General features: G+C 36.3%; 1 protein-coding gene across 1 annotated transcript in view; it reads right to left on the bottom strand.

Moving 5' to 3' along the window:
* The window catches only part of LOC128688200 (cell adhesion molecule Dscam1), an 876,413-nt gene that overhangs the window by 141,878 nt on the left and 716,067 nt on the right, over positions 1-18,468 (bottom strand). Inside the window, exons 26-27 of the mRNA XM_070086854.1 lie at positions 11,332-11,625; positions 1,604-1,751 (exon numbers count right to left, since the gene is read on the bottom strand). Of these exons, the coding sequence (XP_069942955.1) occupies positions 1,604-1,751; positions 11,332-11,625 (442 nt within the window). The remainder of the gene's footprint in view (positions 1-1,603; positions 1,752-11,331; positions 11,626-18,468) is intronic.

An 18,468-nucleotide genomic window follows, 5' to 3' on the forward strand; every position in this document is an offset into this window, starting at 1 on the left:
CCCACATGGTGTTCACACTATAACATTCAAGCAGCAACACCCACATGGTGTTCACAGTATAACATTCAAGCAGCGACAACACCCACATGGTGTTCACACTATAACATTCAAGCAGCAACAACACCCACATGGTGTTCACACTATAACATTCAAGCAGCAACACCCACATGGTGTTCACACTATAACATTCAAGCAGCAACAACACCCACATGGTGTTCACACTATAACATTCAAGCAGCAACAACACCCACATGGTGTTCACACTATAACATTCAAGCAGCAACAACACCCACATGGTGTTCACACTATAACATTCAAGCAGCAACAACACCCACATGGTGTTCACACTATAACATTCAAGCAGCGACAACACCCACATGGTGTTCACACTATAACATTCAAGCAGCGACAACACCCACATGGTGTTCACACTATAACATTCAAGCAGCAACACCCACATGTTGTTCACACTATAACATTCAAGCAACAACACCCACATGGTGTTCACAGTATAACATTCAAGCAGCGTCAACACCCACATGGTGTTCACACTATAACATTCAAGCAGCGACAACACCCACATGGTGTTCACACTATAACATTCAAGCAGCAACACCCACATGGTGTTCACACTATAACATTCAAGCAGCGACAACACCCACATGGTGTTCACACTATAACATTCAAGCAGCGACAACACCCACATGACAGTTTCTGATGGATGGAAGATAAGGTAAGATTTCGTTCGGATTTTTAACCCTGAAGGGTTAGCCACCCAGCATAACCAATGAGAGTCAGTGCGTCGTCGAGGACTGTCTCTCTTATGTTTATTGGGGTCCTCAATCTTGTCCCCCAGGATGCCACTCACACCAGCCGACTAACACCCAGGTAACTACTTGCTGCTAGGTGAACAGGACTACAGGTGTAAGGAAATACGTCAAAATGTTTCTACCCCGCCGGGAATCGAACCCAGGCCCTCGGTGTGTGAAGCGAGAACTTTGCCAGCCAGGCCACGGGGGAGAACTCTCAAAATATTGATAACATCAATTTGATTTGGACTAATTAATGATAATTATTAACCATTTTCGTTTATATTTAAGAAGAAATAGTTATTCCAGCAAAGATAACTAAGATAATTGTCTTCTGCTATTTTTGGGAAGTCAGTGGAAGAATTTCTCTGCTCACTAATAATCCAGTTTGGAGAGGTGGAATTTCAATTAGAAATTCTTTGCTGGGTATTTTTCGTCCCGGAGAATAATAAAAAAAATCTTCACAATCGTTAAATAAAAGTAGCAAAAATGCTTAGTCATTGATTCAGCTGGAAAAAATAATTTTTATCGCTTCAGAAAATAAATATTCTTATCGGCAAAATCTGTTTGATGGCTTTTACAAAGATATTTTTTTTTTTTTAGCTTTTGATGTTACGGATTCTTTCATAACAGTGAATTCCCTCTGTGTGAAAATTTATATTAGTTTTGGAGCAGCTGACTAAAATGTTTCAAATTAAGTAAAATTAAGGGAAAGATTTATGTATGAATCTAAATCAAATTTGTCACTGTGGACGAGAAGGATCACATGTGTAAGACCAGTGCCAAAAACTTACCCTCTGGAGACCAGGAGACCCACACACAGAAGTAGAGCCAGAGTACATGCTATGCCAGACACGACTGGTGCCAAGACATGAGGGTCAAGGTAGAGTGACGCTCCCTGGCTTTCAACCACCTTGATCACTGATTCCGGCGCCAGAGTTGCTGTCAAGGGAATAAAGGCAACTTCCTTATCTTCAAATTATTCACATTGTGTATAGTGTGTTATAACTATTTCGTGAGTCTATATATATATATATATATATATATATATATATATATATATATATATATATATATATATATATATATTATATATATATATATATATATATATATATATATATATATATATATATATATATATATATATATATATATATATATATATATGTCGTGCCGAATAGGCAGAACTTGCGATCTTGGCTTAAATAGCAACGTTCATCTTGCCATATAGGACAAGCGAAAATTTGTGTATGCAATAATTTCGCCAAAGTCATTCTGAACATAACGAAAAAAATATATTTCACTGTGTTTGTTTAGTATTAAATTATTGTAAACAAATCTAAAATATATTTAGTTGGGTTAGGCTAAAATAAATTGTTCTTGTTATAATAAGGTTAGGTAAGTTTTCAAAGATTCTTTTGGTGCAAAATTAAAATTTTTTACGTTAACATAAATGAAAAAAATATATCTTTAAACGTATAAGAGAAAATTTTAGAAAGGACTTAATTTTAAATGAGTTCTTGCTAACTGACCAGTTTTACATATTCGGCACGACATATATATATATATATATATATATATATATATATGTATATATATATATATATATATATGTATATATATGTATATATATATATATATGTATATATCTATATATATATATATATATATATATATATATATATATATATTTTTATATATATATATATATATATATATATATATATATATATATATATATATTTCTATATATATATATATATATATATATATATATATATATGTATATATATGTATATATATATATATATATATATATATATATATATATATATATATATATGTATATATATATATATGTATGTATATATATATATGTATATGTATATATATATATATATGTATATGTATATATATATATATATATATATATATATATATATATATATATATATATATATATATATATATATATATATATATATATATATATATCTCTCTATATATATATATATATATATAAAACAAAAGGAGAGCGGATGATAGAGTGGGAGAGGCACTGTCAAGAAATTTTAACGAAAATAATAAAAAAATTTGGAGTGAGTTAAACAAGAAAGCCTAGGGAACGAATGGATTTGTCAGTTAAAAACAGAGTAGGGGAGTTAATGGATAGGGAAATGGAGGTATTGGGTAGATGGCGAGAATACTTTGAGGAGCTTTTAAATGTCGACGAAGAAACGGAGGCGGTAATTTCAGGCACTGGCCATGGAGGTATACCGTCTTTTAGGCGTGAAGAAGAGCAGGATGTGAGTGTGGTGGAGGTGCGTGAGGCATTACGTAGAATGAAAGGGGGTAAAGCAGTTGGAACTGATGGGATCATAACAGAAATGTTAAAAGCAGGGGAGGACATAGTGTTGGAGTGGTTGGTATTTTTGTTTAATAAATGTATGAAAGAGGGGAAGGTACCTAGGGATTGGCAGAGAGCATGTATAGTCCATTTATATAAAGGGAAGGGGGACAAAAGAGATTTTAAAAATTATAGGAACAAGTTTACTGAGTATACCAGGAAAAGTGTAAGGTAGGGTTATAATTGAAAGAATTAGAGGTAAGACAGAATGTAGAATTGCGGATGAGTAAGGAGGTTTCAGAGTGGGTAGGGGATGTCTAGATCAAGTGTTTACATTGAGGCACATATGTGAGCAGTATTTAGATAAAGTTAGGGAAGTTTTTATTGCATATATGGATTTAGAAAAGGCATATGATAGAGTGGATAGGGGAGCAATGTGGCAGATGCTGCAAGTATATGGAATAGGTGGTAAGTTACTAAATGCTGTAAAGAGTTTTTATAAGGATAGTGAGGCTCAGGTTAGGGTGTGTAGAAGAGAGGGAGACTACTTCCCGGTAAAAGTAGGTCTTAGACAGGGATGTGTAATGTCATCATGGTTGTTTAATATATTTATAGATGGGGTTGTAAAAGCAGTAAATGCATGGGTGCTGGTGAGAGGGGTTGTATTAAATTGTATTAAATTGTGAGTTGACACAGTTACTTTTTGCTGATGATATTGTGCTTATGGAAGATTGTAAAGAAACATTGCAAAGGTTAGTGGAAGAATTTGGGAGTGTGTGTAAAGGTAGAAAGTTGAAAGTGAACGTAGAAAAGAGTAAGGTGATGAGGGTATCAAATGATTTAGATAAAGAAAAATTGGATATCAAATTGGGGAGGAACAGTATGGAAGAAGTGAATGTTTTCTGATATTTGGGAGTTGACGTGTCGGCGGACGGATTTAAGAAGGATGAGGTTAATCATAGAATTGATGAAGAAAAAAAGGTGAGTTGTGCATTGAGGTATATGAGGAGACAATGTTATCTATGAAGGCAAAGAAGGGAATTTATGAAAGTATAGTGGTACCAAAACTTTTATATGGGTGTGAAACTTGGGTTGTAAATGCTGCAGCGAGAAGGTGGTTGGAGGCAGTGGAGATATCCTGTCTAAGGGCAATGTGTGGTGTAAATATTATGCAGAAAATTCGGAGTGTGGAAATTATGAGAAGGTGTGGAATTAATAAAAGTATTAGTCAGAGGGTTGAAGAGGGTTTGTTGAGGTGGTTTGGTCATTTAGAGAGAATGGATCAAAGTAGAATGACATGGAGAGCGTTTAAATCTGTAGGGGAAGGAAGGCGGGGTAGGGGTCATCCTCGAAAAGGTTGGAGGGAGGGGGTAAAGGAGGTTTTGTGGGTGAGGGGCTTGGACTTCCAGCAAGCGTGCATGAGCGTGTTAGATAGGAGTGAATGGAGACAAATGGTATTTGGGACCTGACGATCTGTTGGAGTGTGAGCAGGGTAATATTTAGTGAAGGGATTCAGGGAAACCGGTTATTTTTATATAGCTGGACTTGAGTCCTGGAAATGGGAAGTACAATACCTGCACTCTAAAGGAGTGGTTTGGGATATTTCCAATTTGGAGGGATATGTTGTGTCTCTTTATACGTACATACTTTTAAACTGTTGTGTTCTGAGCACCTCTGCAAAAACAGTGATTATGTGTGAGTGAGGTGAAAGTGTTGAATGATGACGAAAGTATTTTCTTTTTGGGGATTTTCTTTCCTTTTGGGTCACCCTGCCTCGGTGGGAGACGGCCGACTTCTTCAGTATATATATATATATATATATATATATATATATATATATATATATATATATATATATATATATATATAGATATATATATATATCAACACTGTGAGCTACTAGCCGGGGGAATGAACCCGTGATGGTTTAGCGTGCCTCATGGTGAGTAAAAAGTGAAGATGCTCTAACTCAGGGGATCATACTGTCCTACAAAAATCACGCACCCAGCAGAGCTAGGTATTTGTGGTTACAGTGTTATAGTTTTGGTGATCTGAGGAGATGTGTGTGTATAAAAATGTGTGTATTCTGGGTTTTTATTTTTGTAGGTTTTGTCCTAAGTTTTTTTTAGCTATAGTGATCTTGTTATAGTTGTTAGTGATCTTATTAACAGTGTTCATAGTTTTGCTGTTCTTGTCATAGTTGTAAGTAATCTTAGTAATAGTTTTCTTAAGTTTTTTAGTGGTCTTAGTTATAGTGATTTGAGAAGACGTGTGTGCGTATAAACACTATAAGTGATCTTAGATTTTGATAAACATGTTGTGGATTTGGTGATCCTGATTTATGAGGATATGTGTATAAAAATGAGTGTGATCTTTGATCTTAGTTTTAGTGTTCTTGTCCTAATTGATCACAGTTATAGTTATCTTAGTGGTCTTGTCTATAGTGCTCCTAAATTTTGGTAATCATGATTATTGTGTAAATGTGATCATAGTAATAATGCTCTTAGTTTTTATAGTGATCTTAGTTATAGTGTTTTGAAGAGATATGTTATTAATAGTGATTTTGTGATCATAGATTTAGCGATCTTAGTGTACTTAAGTGTACTTAGATTCTGGTAAACATGTATGGCTATGCTGAACATGAATTTTGTTTAAATGTGATCTTGGTAATAGTGATCTTGGTAGTAGTGATCTTGGTAATAGTGATCTTGGTAATAGTGATCTTGGTAATAGTGATCTTGGTAATAGTGGTCTTCGTAATAGTGATCTTGGTAATAGTGGTCTTGGTAATAGTGATCTTGGTAATAGTGGTCTTGGAAATAGTGATCTTGGTAATAGTGGTCTTAGTAATAGTGATCTTGGTAATAGTGGTCTTGGTAATAGTGATCTTGGTAATAGTGGTCTTAGTAATAGTGATCTTGGTAATAGTGATCTTGGTAATAGTGATCTTGGTAATAGTGATCTTGGTAATAGTGATCTTGGTAATAGTGATCTTGGTAATAGTGATCTTGGTAATAGTGGTCTTAGTAATAGTGATCTTGGTAATAGTGATCTTGGTAATAGTGGTCTTAGTAATAGTGATCTTGGTAATAGTGGTCTTGGTAATAGTGATCTTGGTAATAGTGGTCTTAGTAATAGTGATCTTGGTAATAGTGATCTTGGTAATAGTGATCTTGGTAATAGTGGTCTTAGTAATAGTGATCTTGGTAATAGTGATCTTGGTAATAGTGATCTTGGTAATAGTGATCTTGGTAATAGTGGTCTTAGTAATAGTGATCTTGGTAATAGTGATCTTGGTAATAGTGATCTTGGTAATAGTGATCTTGGTAATAGTGATCTTGGTAATAGTGATCTTGGTAATAGTGGTCTTAGTAATAGTGATCTTGGTAATAGTGATCTTGGTAATAGTGATCTTGGTAATAGTGATCTTGGTAATAGTGGTCTTAGTAATAGTGATCTTGGTAATAGTGATCTTGGTAATAGTGATCTTGGTAATAGTGATCTTGGTAATAGTGATCTTGGTAATAGTGATCTTGGTAATAGTGGTCTTAGTAATAGTGATCTTGGTAATAGTGATCTTGGTAATAGTGATCTTGGTAATAGTGATCTTGGTAATAGTGGTCTTAGTAATAGTGATCTTGGTAATAGTGATCTTGGTAATAGTGATCTTGGTAATAGTGATCTTGGTAATAGTGATCTTGGTAATAGTGGTCTTAGTAATAGTGATCTTGGTAATAGTGATCTTAGTAATAGTGATCTTGGTAATAGTGATCTTGGTAATAGTGGTCTTAGTAATAGTGATCTTGGTAATAGTGATCTTGGTAATAGTGATCTTGGTAATAGTGATCTTGGTAATAGTGATCTTGGTAATAGTGGTCTTAGTAATAGTGATCTTGGTAATAGTGATCTTGGTAATAGTGATCTTGGTAATAGTGATCTTGGTAATAGTGATCTTGTCCTAAGTTATAATGATCTTGTCTAAAGTGTTCTTAGATTTTGGAAATTATGTTATGAAATTGATCATAAATTTTGTTCAATTATGATCTTAGTAATAGTGTTCTTAGTTTTGTCGGTCTTAGTTTTGTCGGTCTTAGTTTTGTCGGTCTTAGTTTTGTCGGTCTTAGTTTTGTCGGTCTTAAGCTATAGTGATCTTGTCATAGTTGTTAGTGATCTTAGTGGACTTTTATCGGCTGATCAATGTTCAGAAATATTTTTTTTTCTCTGTGTGTGAATGTGTGAATGTTATGAGTTCTAAGATTTAACAGTAAATTTTTCTTAAGCACTATCTTTGTGTGTGTGTATATATACATATATATATATATATATATATATATATATATATATATATATATATATATATATATATATATATATATATATATATATATATATATATATATATATATATATATATATATATACATATCTTCTTCTTTTAATGTACCGGCCGTATCCCACCGAGGCAGGGTGGCCTAAAAGGAAAAACGAAAGTTTCTCCTTTTAAATTTAGTAATATATACAAGAGAAGAGGTTACTAGCCCCTTGCTCCCGGCATTTTAGTCGCCTCTTACGACACGCATGGCTTACTGAGGAAGAATTCTGTTCCACTTCCCCATGAAGGAGGGGTGTTAATTAATGTTGCAGTTTAAAAACTGTAGTGTAAAGCACCCTTCTGGCAAGACAGTGATGGAGTGAATGATGGTGAATGTTTTTCTTTTTCGGGCCACCCTGCCTTGGTGGGAATCGGCCAGTGTGATAATAAAAAATAATAATAATATATATATATATATATATATATATATATATATATATATATATATATATATATATACATATACACATATATATATTCTTCCTCAGATTCCGTGGATCACATGAATACAGATCTATTGATCATTTCCATCTTTATTTTAGTATACTATTCCAACATTGATTATACCAATTACAATAAATAGTGATATATCATACTTGTAATGCATTACAATAACATCGATTACATCCTTTCACCATTCCTATGGTTAGTTCCAAGTTCCTTGTTGTGTTTGCTATGGTATAGAATCAGCTCAGAGCCGCCTGCCTGTTCAGCCTGTACAGTTTGTATTGTATGTCGAAACGCCATACGTAACATGACCGAGCTGTTTACCTGGAGTTTACCTGGAGAGAGTTTCGGGGGTCAACGCCCCCGCGGCCCGGTCTGTGACCAGGCCTCCTGGTGGATCAGCCCCTGATCAACCAGGCTGTTGCTGCTGGCTGCACGCAAACCAACGTACGAGCCACAGCCCGGCTGATCAGGAACTGACTTTAGGTGCTTGTCCAGTGCCAGCTTGAAGACTGCCAGGGGTCTGTTGGTAATCCCCCTTATGTGTGCTGGGAGGCAGTTGAACAGTCTCGGGCCCCTGACACTTATTGTATGGTCTCTTAACGTGCTAGTGACACCCCTGCTTTTCATTGGGGGGATGGTGCATCGTCTGCCAAGTCTTTTGTCAGTAGTGTTGCTGAATCCCTGTGTTATATACTTGTGTAGCATATTGTAGTTAGTACTAGTTACTTTATACATAGCTTCCCTGTCCAGCTAGGCTCTGTGGCTAGTTGTGTAGTCACGAGTCACGCTCAAGTGAGCAGCTAGTCAGAAGTATACGTCCTCACTTCCACCCTAGGCATAGACGAGACAGGTAGGCCTGGTCTTTCTCTCACAAAACTCTCTCAATATATGTTAACAATCGACCTAGTGTGTATTTCTTCAACCATCTAATATCTCCAGAACAACCATCCGACAGCATGTCTGAGCGTAATAATTTAGGATCTTGCATGTCTGAACTTAATCATTCAGGATCTTGCATGCCTGAGCTTAATAGTTTAGGATCTTGCATGTCTGAAGTTAATTACTCAGGATCATGCATGTCTGAACTTAATCATTCAGGATCTTGCATGTCTGAACTTAATAATTTAGGATCTTGCATATCTGAACTTAATAATTTAGGATCTTGCATGTCTGAACTTAATCATACAGGGTCTTGCATGTCTGAACTTATTCATTCAGGATCTTGCATGACTGAGCTTAATAATTTAGGATCTTGCATGTCTGAGCTTAATAATTTAGGATCTTGCATGTCTGAGCTTAATAATTTAGAATCTTGCATGCTTGAGCTGAATAATTTAGGATCTTGCATGTCTGAACTTAATTGTTTAGAATATTACATGTCTGAACTTAATTATTCAGGATCTTGCATGTCTGAACATAATAATTTAGAATCTTGCATGTCTGAACTTAATCATTCGGGATCTTGCATGTCTGAACTTAATCATTCGGGATCTTGCATGTCTGAACTTATATTCACAAAGCGTTCACCGATGTTTTTAATTATTGGCAACAGTTAAGTTTTTACGTCTGTTCCTGAAAGCTTCAAGTATTTTTGTCACGAGATTTCTACTGAAATTCCGTTCAACAGGTGAATACATAAGAGGGTAAATTTTCTGTAACGTGGCTGTATGCTGAGCATTATTTTACGAATAGTCTAAATGTTTAATAGGTCTAGTCTGTTTTTTGGGCAGTGTTTGTGGTGTGAGATGAATTAGTAGTGGGAGTGATGATTGTAGGTGGGGTACTGTGAGGAATGATGATTGTAGATGATATAGTGATTGTGGTGGTGATGATGGTGTGTTGGTGTTAAAATTTATTGTTGACAGTGTCATATGATAACTGATGGGAGTAACCTATGATAATTGATGACGATAACCTATGAAAATTGATGACGATAACATATGATAATTGATGACGATAACCTATGATAATTGATGACGATAACCTATGATAATTGATGACGATAACCTATGATAATTGATGACGATAACCTATGATAATTGATGACGATAACCTATGATAATTGATGACGATAATCTATGATAATTGATGACGATAACCTATGATAATTGATGACGATAACCTATGATAATTGATGACGATAACCTATGATAATTGATGACGATAACCTATGATAATTGATGACGATAACCTATGATAATTGATAACTTATGAAAAGATAAAAACAGAATTTGATAAAACATCCACAACTCAGGAGGAAAAGGAGAATTAACAATGAAAGGTTGAACTATCATGAAAATAACAGTTAATTAGTATAAATGTATAAATACGAAGCAACTTTTGTATGGTTCTTAACTAGATATTTTACTAAATTTTGGAATAATTTTTGGGCATCTAAGAAACTTAATAAAAGATTTCTTAAATAACAATCTGTACTGGAAAATGGAGGAAGAACTTAGAAATGTTTGTTAAATGCATGTGAGTGTCTAGAATTAGAGGAGTAGAATGGTGGACACAGTGTTGGAAGAAAAACTCTTGATGGCGTAAATTAAGTGTTGTAAAAGTAAATTAAGTGTTGTAAATGTAAATTAAGTGTTGTAAATGTAAATTAAGTGTTGTAAATGTAAAGTAAGTGTTGTACATGTAAATTAAGTGTTGTAAATGTAAATTAAGTGTTGTAAATGTAAATTAAGTGTTGTAAATGTAAATTAAGTGTTGTAAATGTAAATTAAGTGTTGTAAATGTAAATTAAGTGTTGTAAATGTAAATTAAGTGTTGTAAATGTAGAATAAGTGTTGTAAATGTAAATTAAGTGTTGTAAATGTAAATTAAGTGTTGCAAATGTAAATTAAGTGTTGTAAATGTAAATTAAGTGTTGTAAATGTAAATTAAGTGTTGCAAATGTAAATTAAGTGTTGTAAATGTAAATTAAGTGTTGTAAATGTAAATTAAGTGTTGTAAATGTAAATTAAGTGTTGTAAATGTAAATTAAGTGTTGTAAATGTAAATTAAGTGTTGTAAATGTAAATTAAGTGTTGCAAATGTAAATTAAGTGTTGTAAATGTAAATTAAGTGTTGTAAATGTAAATTAAGTGTTGTAAATGTAAATTAAGTGTTGTAAGAGTAATCATCTGTGTTCAAAACTGCTCTTTATGCATTCAAAACGCTTAATTTACTTACCTTTCAACACATTCAAGATTCTTACATACATAAAACACATAGTATTAATTTTAACACCTTGCTACAACTTTTTCCTACAAAGGTGCAATACGAAAGAGACAAAATACAAGAAAGAAGACAGAAACCTTAAATGTGGAAAACAAATAATTCACGTCCTCTGTGACACGTACCACCAGTGAGAGACGCTGTGGCCACATCGTACGTTGCAGTTGCAGACCCTGCAGCATTGTTGGCCGTGATACGCAGCTGGTACCACGTTAGTGGTGCTAACTCTGGAAGAGTGAAGGAGTCTGTGTCCCCCGCCAGATGAGATGCTAGAGGAGTGAAACCTGCTTCAGAGTGAGGTCTGTATTCCACCGCCCACTGGGTGATAGGACAGCCACCGGAGGGCCAGGTGTACAGGTGGAGGGTGACGGAAGACGAGTTAACACTGATGAGATCCTGATGGCGAGGCTGGCGAGGCGCTGTCAAGGAATAAATATATTACGGTTAGTCCGGTAGTACAGGAGGTTGATATGTTTTGTGCTCGCCTCGGGGAATAAATTAATATTTCAGACATAACGGAATGAATCAGTCTTAAAAACCCCAATAAAAAAACTTTGCTGGATTCCAAGTCTTTGACGATCACATTGTATAGGTAAATCACATTAATTTAAAACTGTTACTTGTGGCTTGGATATTGTTTCTTTTCATAACTTTAAGTAAAAACGTTAGTTGATTTAGGGCATTTTTTGATAATGTGAAAAATAACGAGAACATTGATGTGTATATATTAACCGAATGAATGTTAGATAATGCTCAAAAATGCAACATTAAGGTCCTAATGCAGCATAATGATCATAATACAGCATAATGATCATAATGCAGCATGATGATCATAATGCAGCATAATGATCATAATGCAGCATAATGATCATAATGCAGCATAATGATCATAATGCAGCATAAACATAGTGAAAAAATAGTGAAATTACAAGCTTTCGTGATTTCTAACAATATCAAGGAACTATAAAAAATAATAGAACAACAGAAGGGTTTTAAGACTGAGATATCACCTCAACTTGGCGTCCAGCATTACACTCGTCCCATTATGATGCGCCATGGATGGTTAACGACTTCTTAAATATGTTAAATTCTTCCCAAATTTTATTAATTAATTTGTATAATCCTAAACCAATAGTCATATTGAAATCAAAACTAATTTTCTTATGAATCTTGATTCAATTATGTTTCCCTCAACCATAAACCTGCTTGATACAACTTTCTCGGCCTTTGGAAAATCAATTAGACTTTATTCATACTACTAATGCATTTGAGCTTTCTTCTAGTTTCATAATCTAGAGTTTTCCTCTCACTTTCAAGAGGAAGTGGAAAAGAACTATTCCTCCGTCAGCCATGCGTGACTAAAATGCCGGGAGGACGGAGCTAGGAAAATATTTCTTCTTAAAAAATAATAAATCGGAGAATTCTGTTTTAAATTTGAGATGTCTAATTGCACGTGAGTGTGGCATAGTTGACATGAAAGAAATGACAGTAAATGTTATGGATGAAAGAAGATACATGTTCCAGTTCTAACGAAATAAAGTTAAAGGGAGTAAGAGAATTTCAGTGGGTAAACATAAATGGAATTAAATCGCGTGTATCTGAGAGAACTATAGCAGAAATAAGGGAAAGAGTAATGTTAAATGATACAATATGTAAGGAGGAGAAGATGGTATATAGGTGTAGAAATTCCTAGATAATGTGACTATGAATGTGATTTTAATATGAGAATTGTGTTCTAGTAATTGTAATTGTATCTGGGAAAGGAAGCGGGCAAAGGAGAGGGGGGGGGGTGGGGAATTTAGGAAGTTGTTCAATGAGTTTAGAAAATTTCAAAACAAGTGATAAAATAATTGTGGTCGGGGACCTAAATGCAAAAGTGGGAGAAGTTGTTGCAGTGGATGTAATATGTATGATTTGGGTTTCAAGGGTGAGTGATAAGTGAGGCCTTAAACTGAACGTTGTATAGAAAGTGAGTTGGTGATAGGTAATACGTATTTTAAGAATAGAAGAATAACTACACGAGATATAAGGCGTTAGGACAGTAGTTTGTTGGACTAAGTATCAAAAGATACAAAAATCATGGGTAGACTTGTGCATGTGTATGTTGTTAGTTGGGCAATAAATATTTTTTTTAACACTCTGGCCGTCTCCCACCCAGGTAGGGTGACCCAAAAGAGAAGAAAAAGTCTCACAATCACTCACTTCATCAATTCCTTGTCAGAAGGGGGCTCCAGTCCTAAAGTTCAAAACTTTAAATGCAGTGTCAAGTCCAACTAACGCAGTTGCCTTCACTCTTACCAACAAAGCTCACACATGCTCTCTGGTTGTCTAAGCTCCTCGAACTCAATCCTTTTTAACCCAACTCACTTCAACCTCTTCTAGGACAACCCGTACCCAGCCTTCCCTCCACTACTGATTTATACACCCTCCAGGTCATCCTATTTTGTTTTACTATCTCTAATGTCTGAATCACATTAAAAATCCCTCTTCAGTTCTTAGTATCCCACGGCTCCTAATTTCCAAGCTACGAAACTGCATTGTATTCCCACCACCCACAGCCCTTATACACGACATCTTCACTGCCTCCTGCCTCCTCCTTGTTGCAACATTTACAACACATATTTCATACCCATATAAGAGTGTTAGTATCACTACACTTCCATACATTTCCCGTTGTGCCTCCATGCAGGACGTTCTTTGTCTTAACAGGTGCCTCTGTGCACCACTCACCTTTTTCACCTCGTCAATTACATAGTTCACTTCGTGTTTCATAGACCCATCTGCTGACAAATCCACTCCAAATTATCTGAATAGTTGCAAAATGCTAATTATGTAATTGGCAAGCAGACAATAACATCTTGAAGAAGTGAGGAAGATCCAGATGTACGTGTGGTGGAGATACGTGAGACAGTGGATAGAATGCAAGGGGTTAATAAAGCTGGGATTGAGGGGATAAAGACAGTAATTTTGGATTGGTTACTGAATTTATTTCGTATACATATGAATAGGGAAAGGTACCTAGAGACAGGAAGAGAGCATTCATAATAACAGAGTTCATGATTTATGGAAGAATAAGTCTATCGAGTATACCAGGTAAGGTATGACACAAAATTATAATTGAAGGTCAAAGAATAGGATTGTAGAAGAACAAGTTTTAGGAAGGGTAGGGGATACCTGAGTCATGTGAACACAGTGATGCATAAAAGTGAACACGTCTTAGACAAAATAAAGAATGTTCTTATGGGAGAATATATTCCAGTGAAATTAAGTCTTGGACAGGAATGTGTGATATCACCATAGCTGCTAAATATATTTATGGATGGGGATGTTAAAGAAGTGAAAGTTAGGGTGATGGGAAGAGATGTGGGATTAAAAGATAATGAAACTAATACAAAGTGGGAGCTGTCACATGTGTTTTACACCGATGGCATAGTATTTATAAGTAATTCTAAAGAGAAGCTGTAAAAGTTAGTAAACACATTTTGGAGGGTATGCGAAAAAGCAAAGTAATTAACGTAAGAAGAAAAATGAAGCCATGAAAGGTTGGGCATAAATTGGAAGGAGGGAGTATGAGGAGGAAATGTGTTTAGATATTTGGAAGATGACTTAGCAGGTTGGCATATAAAAAATTAAGTAAGTCTTGGAAGTGACTGGGGTAATGTTCTACCGATGTACATGGGTAGAACATTCGAGTACCTCAGAGCAGGACATTTAAATGGACAAAGAGCACATTGTATTCCTTTCTTTCATTATTTGAAAAGATCACACAGAATAATAACTATCCATGTCTACAGTATCTCAGAAACCCTCCTACCCTATATGGGTAGTGGGGGGATGATGGTAGGGTGGGGTTGGCACCGACCACTAACACAGTCTAAGGGTAACCGTGGCCGGTGACACCTACGCTACTCTGAGACCTCTCTCCCAGCTTTGGTTGCTCCCTTGCAACATTGCACAGCTCCTTACGACGCACTGAGAAGTGTGAAAGTAATTGAGCTAAAGATTTCCACCCCCAGTGGCTTGTCCTGCATAGTTATGATCGCCCGTCTGCGATTGTTTGCATATATATACATACATATGCAATAAGATCACAGTAAACAGGTGATTTCAGAATATGCAAAACAACCACTCTGAAAGAATAGAGAAATTCCAAGCGCTTTCGTGACTACTCACATTATCAAGGAACTAACTATATATATATATATATATATATATATATATATATATATATATATATATATATATATATATACATACATATATATATATATATATATATATATATATATATATATATATATATATATATATATATATATATATATATATATATATATATATATATATATATATATATATATATATATATATATATATATATATATATATATATATATATATATATATATATATATATATATATATATATATATATATATATATATATATATATATATATATATATATATATATATATATATGGTCCTGTTCTTGCACTCACTGTGTGAAAGGTTGTCAGTGTCGCTGTTCTTGCACTCACTGTGTGAAAGGTTGTCAGTGTCGCTGTTCTTGCACTCACTGTGTGAAAGGTTGTCAGTGTCGCTGTTCTTGCACTCACTGTGTGAAAGGTTGTCAGTGTCGCTGTTCTTGCACTCACTGTGTGAAAGGTTGTCAGTGTCGCTGTTCTTGCACTCACTGTGTGAAAGGTTGTCAGTGTTGTTGTTTTCGCACTTTGATGTCAGTGTATTTATTTAATATCTGATGCTCGTTAAGTGAAATCCAGTTTCAGTCTGGATTGTTTATCCTCTCCTTATTCTCTAGTTGTTCCCTGGATATGCTTGCCCCTACAGATTTCATCAAATAATCCTTCATCTGAGTCTAGCCTTGCACTAGCGGGAGGCCTGGTCATGAAGCCTGGTCATGAGGCCTGGTCATGAGGCCTGGTCATGATGCCTGGTTATGAGGCCTGGTTATGAGGCCTGGACGAGATGGCGTTGATTCCTGCAAGAACCTCCAGGCAGCTCCCTCCTCTCTGTGCTTCCCAAATATCCCAACTTTCATGTTGGGATACTTGGGATTTCCTATGATTATCATCTCTCCATCGATTATGCAGACTCTTCCTTCCTTCCAGTGTGTTACCAACTGCACCATTTTGTTTTGCTACCCATTATTTCGTTTTCTTTATACTCTTGTATTGGTCGCATACTTTTTAATAAATGGCAATAAATAACTGCAATTTCTGCGTCGGGTACCCAGGTAATGATTGTATCTGTTATTTGCTTAAATGACATCCATATATATATCCTTCTCATTTCATCCACTAGTTTCCGATAAAAACCTCCTCTCCTTCCCTGCCCCAATATCCACTTCCTTTCCTCAATAATTTGGTTCTTTCTAAGAATATTTCGTATCGTATTATCTCAGTTTGATGCGTCTTAGAAATGGTATTCTTGTTTAGCCTTAACTCTGAGATGTGTTCCTGTAGCTGACTGCGTCTTCTGGATTGTGATGTGTTTGCTCTTATTTGGAAGGGAGGGGAAGAGAGTAGGGTGAAGGGGAAGGGAGGAGATGATGGTAGGGGAAAAGAAAATGAAAGGAAAAGGGTAGAAGAGAAAGGAAGGACGTGTGTCTGTAGTTGAGGTTATATAGACTTGAGTGAGTGAAATTATGAGAGTATTTTCCCAGATGATGTTTTGATACTTTCAGATGGAAGGATAAAACTTGTGTTTGTAAGTTTGTTGTGAGAAAGGTTTTGGTTACAATTCTTGCATGGATGGAAGCACTGGACGCTGAAATGAGTTTACCGAGGAGATGGGTACTGATATGAGTTTACCGAGGAGATGGGTACTGAGATGAGTTTACCGAGTAGATGGGCACTGAGATGAATTTACGAATTATATTGACAATGAGTTTTCTGAATGACTCCTGTTCATACTAACAATCATTGTATTTGTCCTTACAGAATTTCCAATTATTTAGTTGGCTCCCCTCAACTCTCTTCATCCACTGCCTCATGTGCGGCTGAACGATCACTCTGGTGGGTTCCTTTGCGTAAGAACTTGCCAGTACAAGGTAAACATACATTCAGGGGTGTAACGCATTTATTACGTTACGTCAATATATACCGGCGCCAGGGGAAAAAGGCTGTCTAGGGACATTTAAAATATTAAAATATATAACTCTAGAGCCTAAAACTTACAGAAAATAACACACCCATACTTAAACACAAACACCAGCCTTCTACAGTCACAGCTTTCCCAGAACTGACACACACATCTCCCTTCTGGTACTGATACATACACACTTCTCCCGGTAGTGACACACACACACACACACACACACACACACACACACACACACACACACACACACACCTCCCAGTACTGACACGCACACACCTCTCTCCCAGTGCTCATACACACACCTCTCTCCCAGTGCTCATACACACACCTCTCTCCCAATACTGACACACACCTCTCTCCCAATACTGACACATACCTCTCTCCCAATACTGACACACACCTCTCTCCCAATACTGACACACACACCTCTCCCGGCACTGACACACACACCTCTCTCCCAGTACTGACACACACACACCTCTCTCCCAGTACTGACACACACACACCTCTCTCCCAGTACTGACACACACACACCTCTCTCCCAGTACTGACACACACACACCTCTCTCCCAGTACTGACACACACACACCTCTCTCCCAGTACTGACACACACACCTCTCTCCCGGTACTGACACACACACCTCTCCCAGTACTGACACACACCTCTCCCAGTACTGACACAGACACCTCTCCCAGTACTGACACACACACCTCTCCCAGTACTGACACACACACCTCTCCCAGTGCTGACACACACACACCTCTCCCAGTACTGACACACACACCTCTCCCAGTGCTGACACACACACCTCTCCCAGTACTGACACACACACCTCTCCCAGTACTGACACACACACACCTCTCCCAGTACTGACACACACACACATCTCTCCCAGTACTGACACACACCTCTCCCAGTACTGACACACACCTCTTCCATTACTGACACACACACCTCTCTCCCAGTACTGGCATACACACCTCTCTCCCAGTACTGAGATACACACCTCTCTCCCAGTACTGACACACACACCTCTCTCCCAGTTCTGACACACACACCTCTCTCCCAGTACTGACACACACACCTCTCTCCCAGTACTGACACACACACCACTCTCCCAGTACTGACACACGCCTCT

The sequence above is a fragment of the Cherax quadricarinatus genome, chromosome 19, assembly GCF_038502225.1.
Source record: "Cherax quadricarinatus isolate ZL_2023a chromosome 19, ASM3850222v1, whole genome shotgun sequence".
NCBI classification, from domain to species: domain Eukaryota; kingdom Metazoa; phylum Arthropoda; class Malacostraca; order Decapoda; family Parastacidae; genus Cherax; species Cherax quadricarinatus.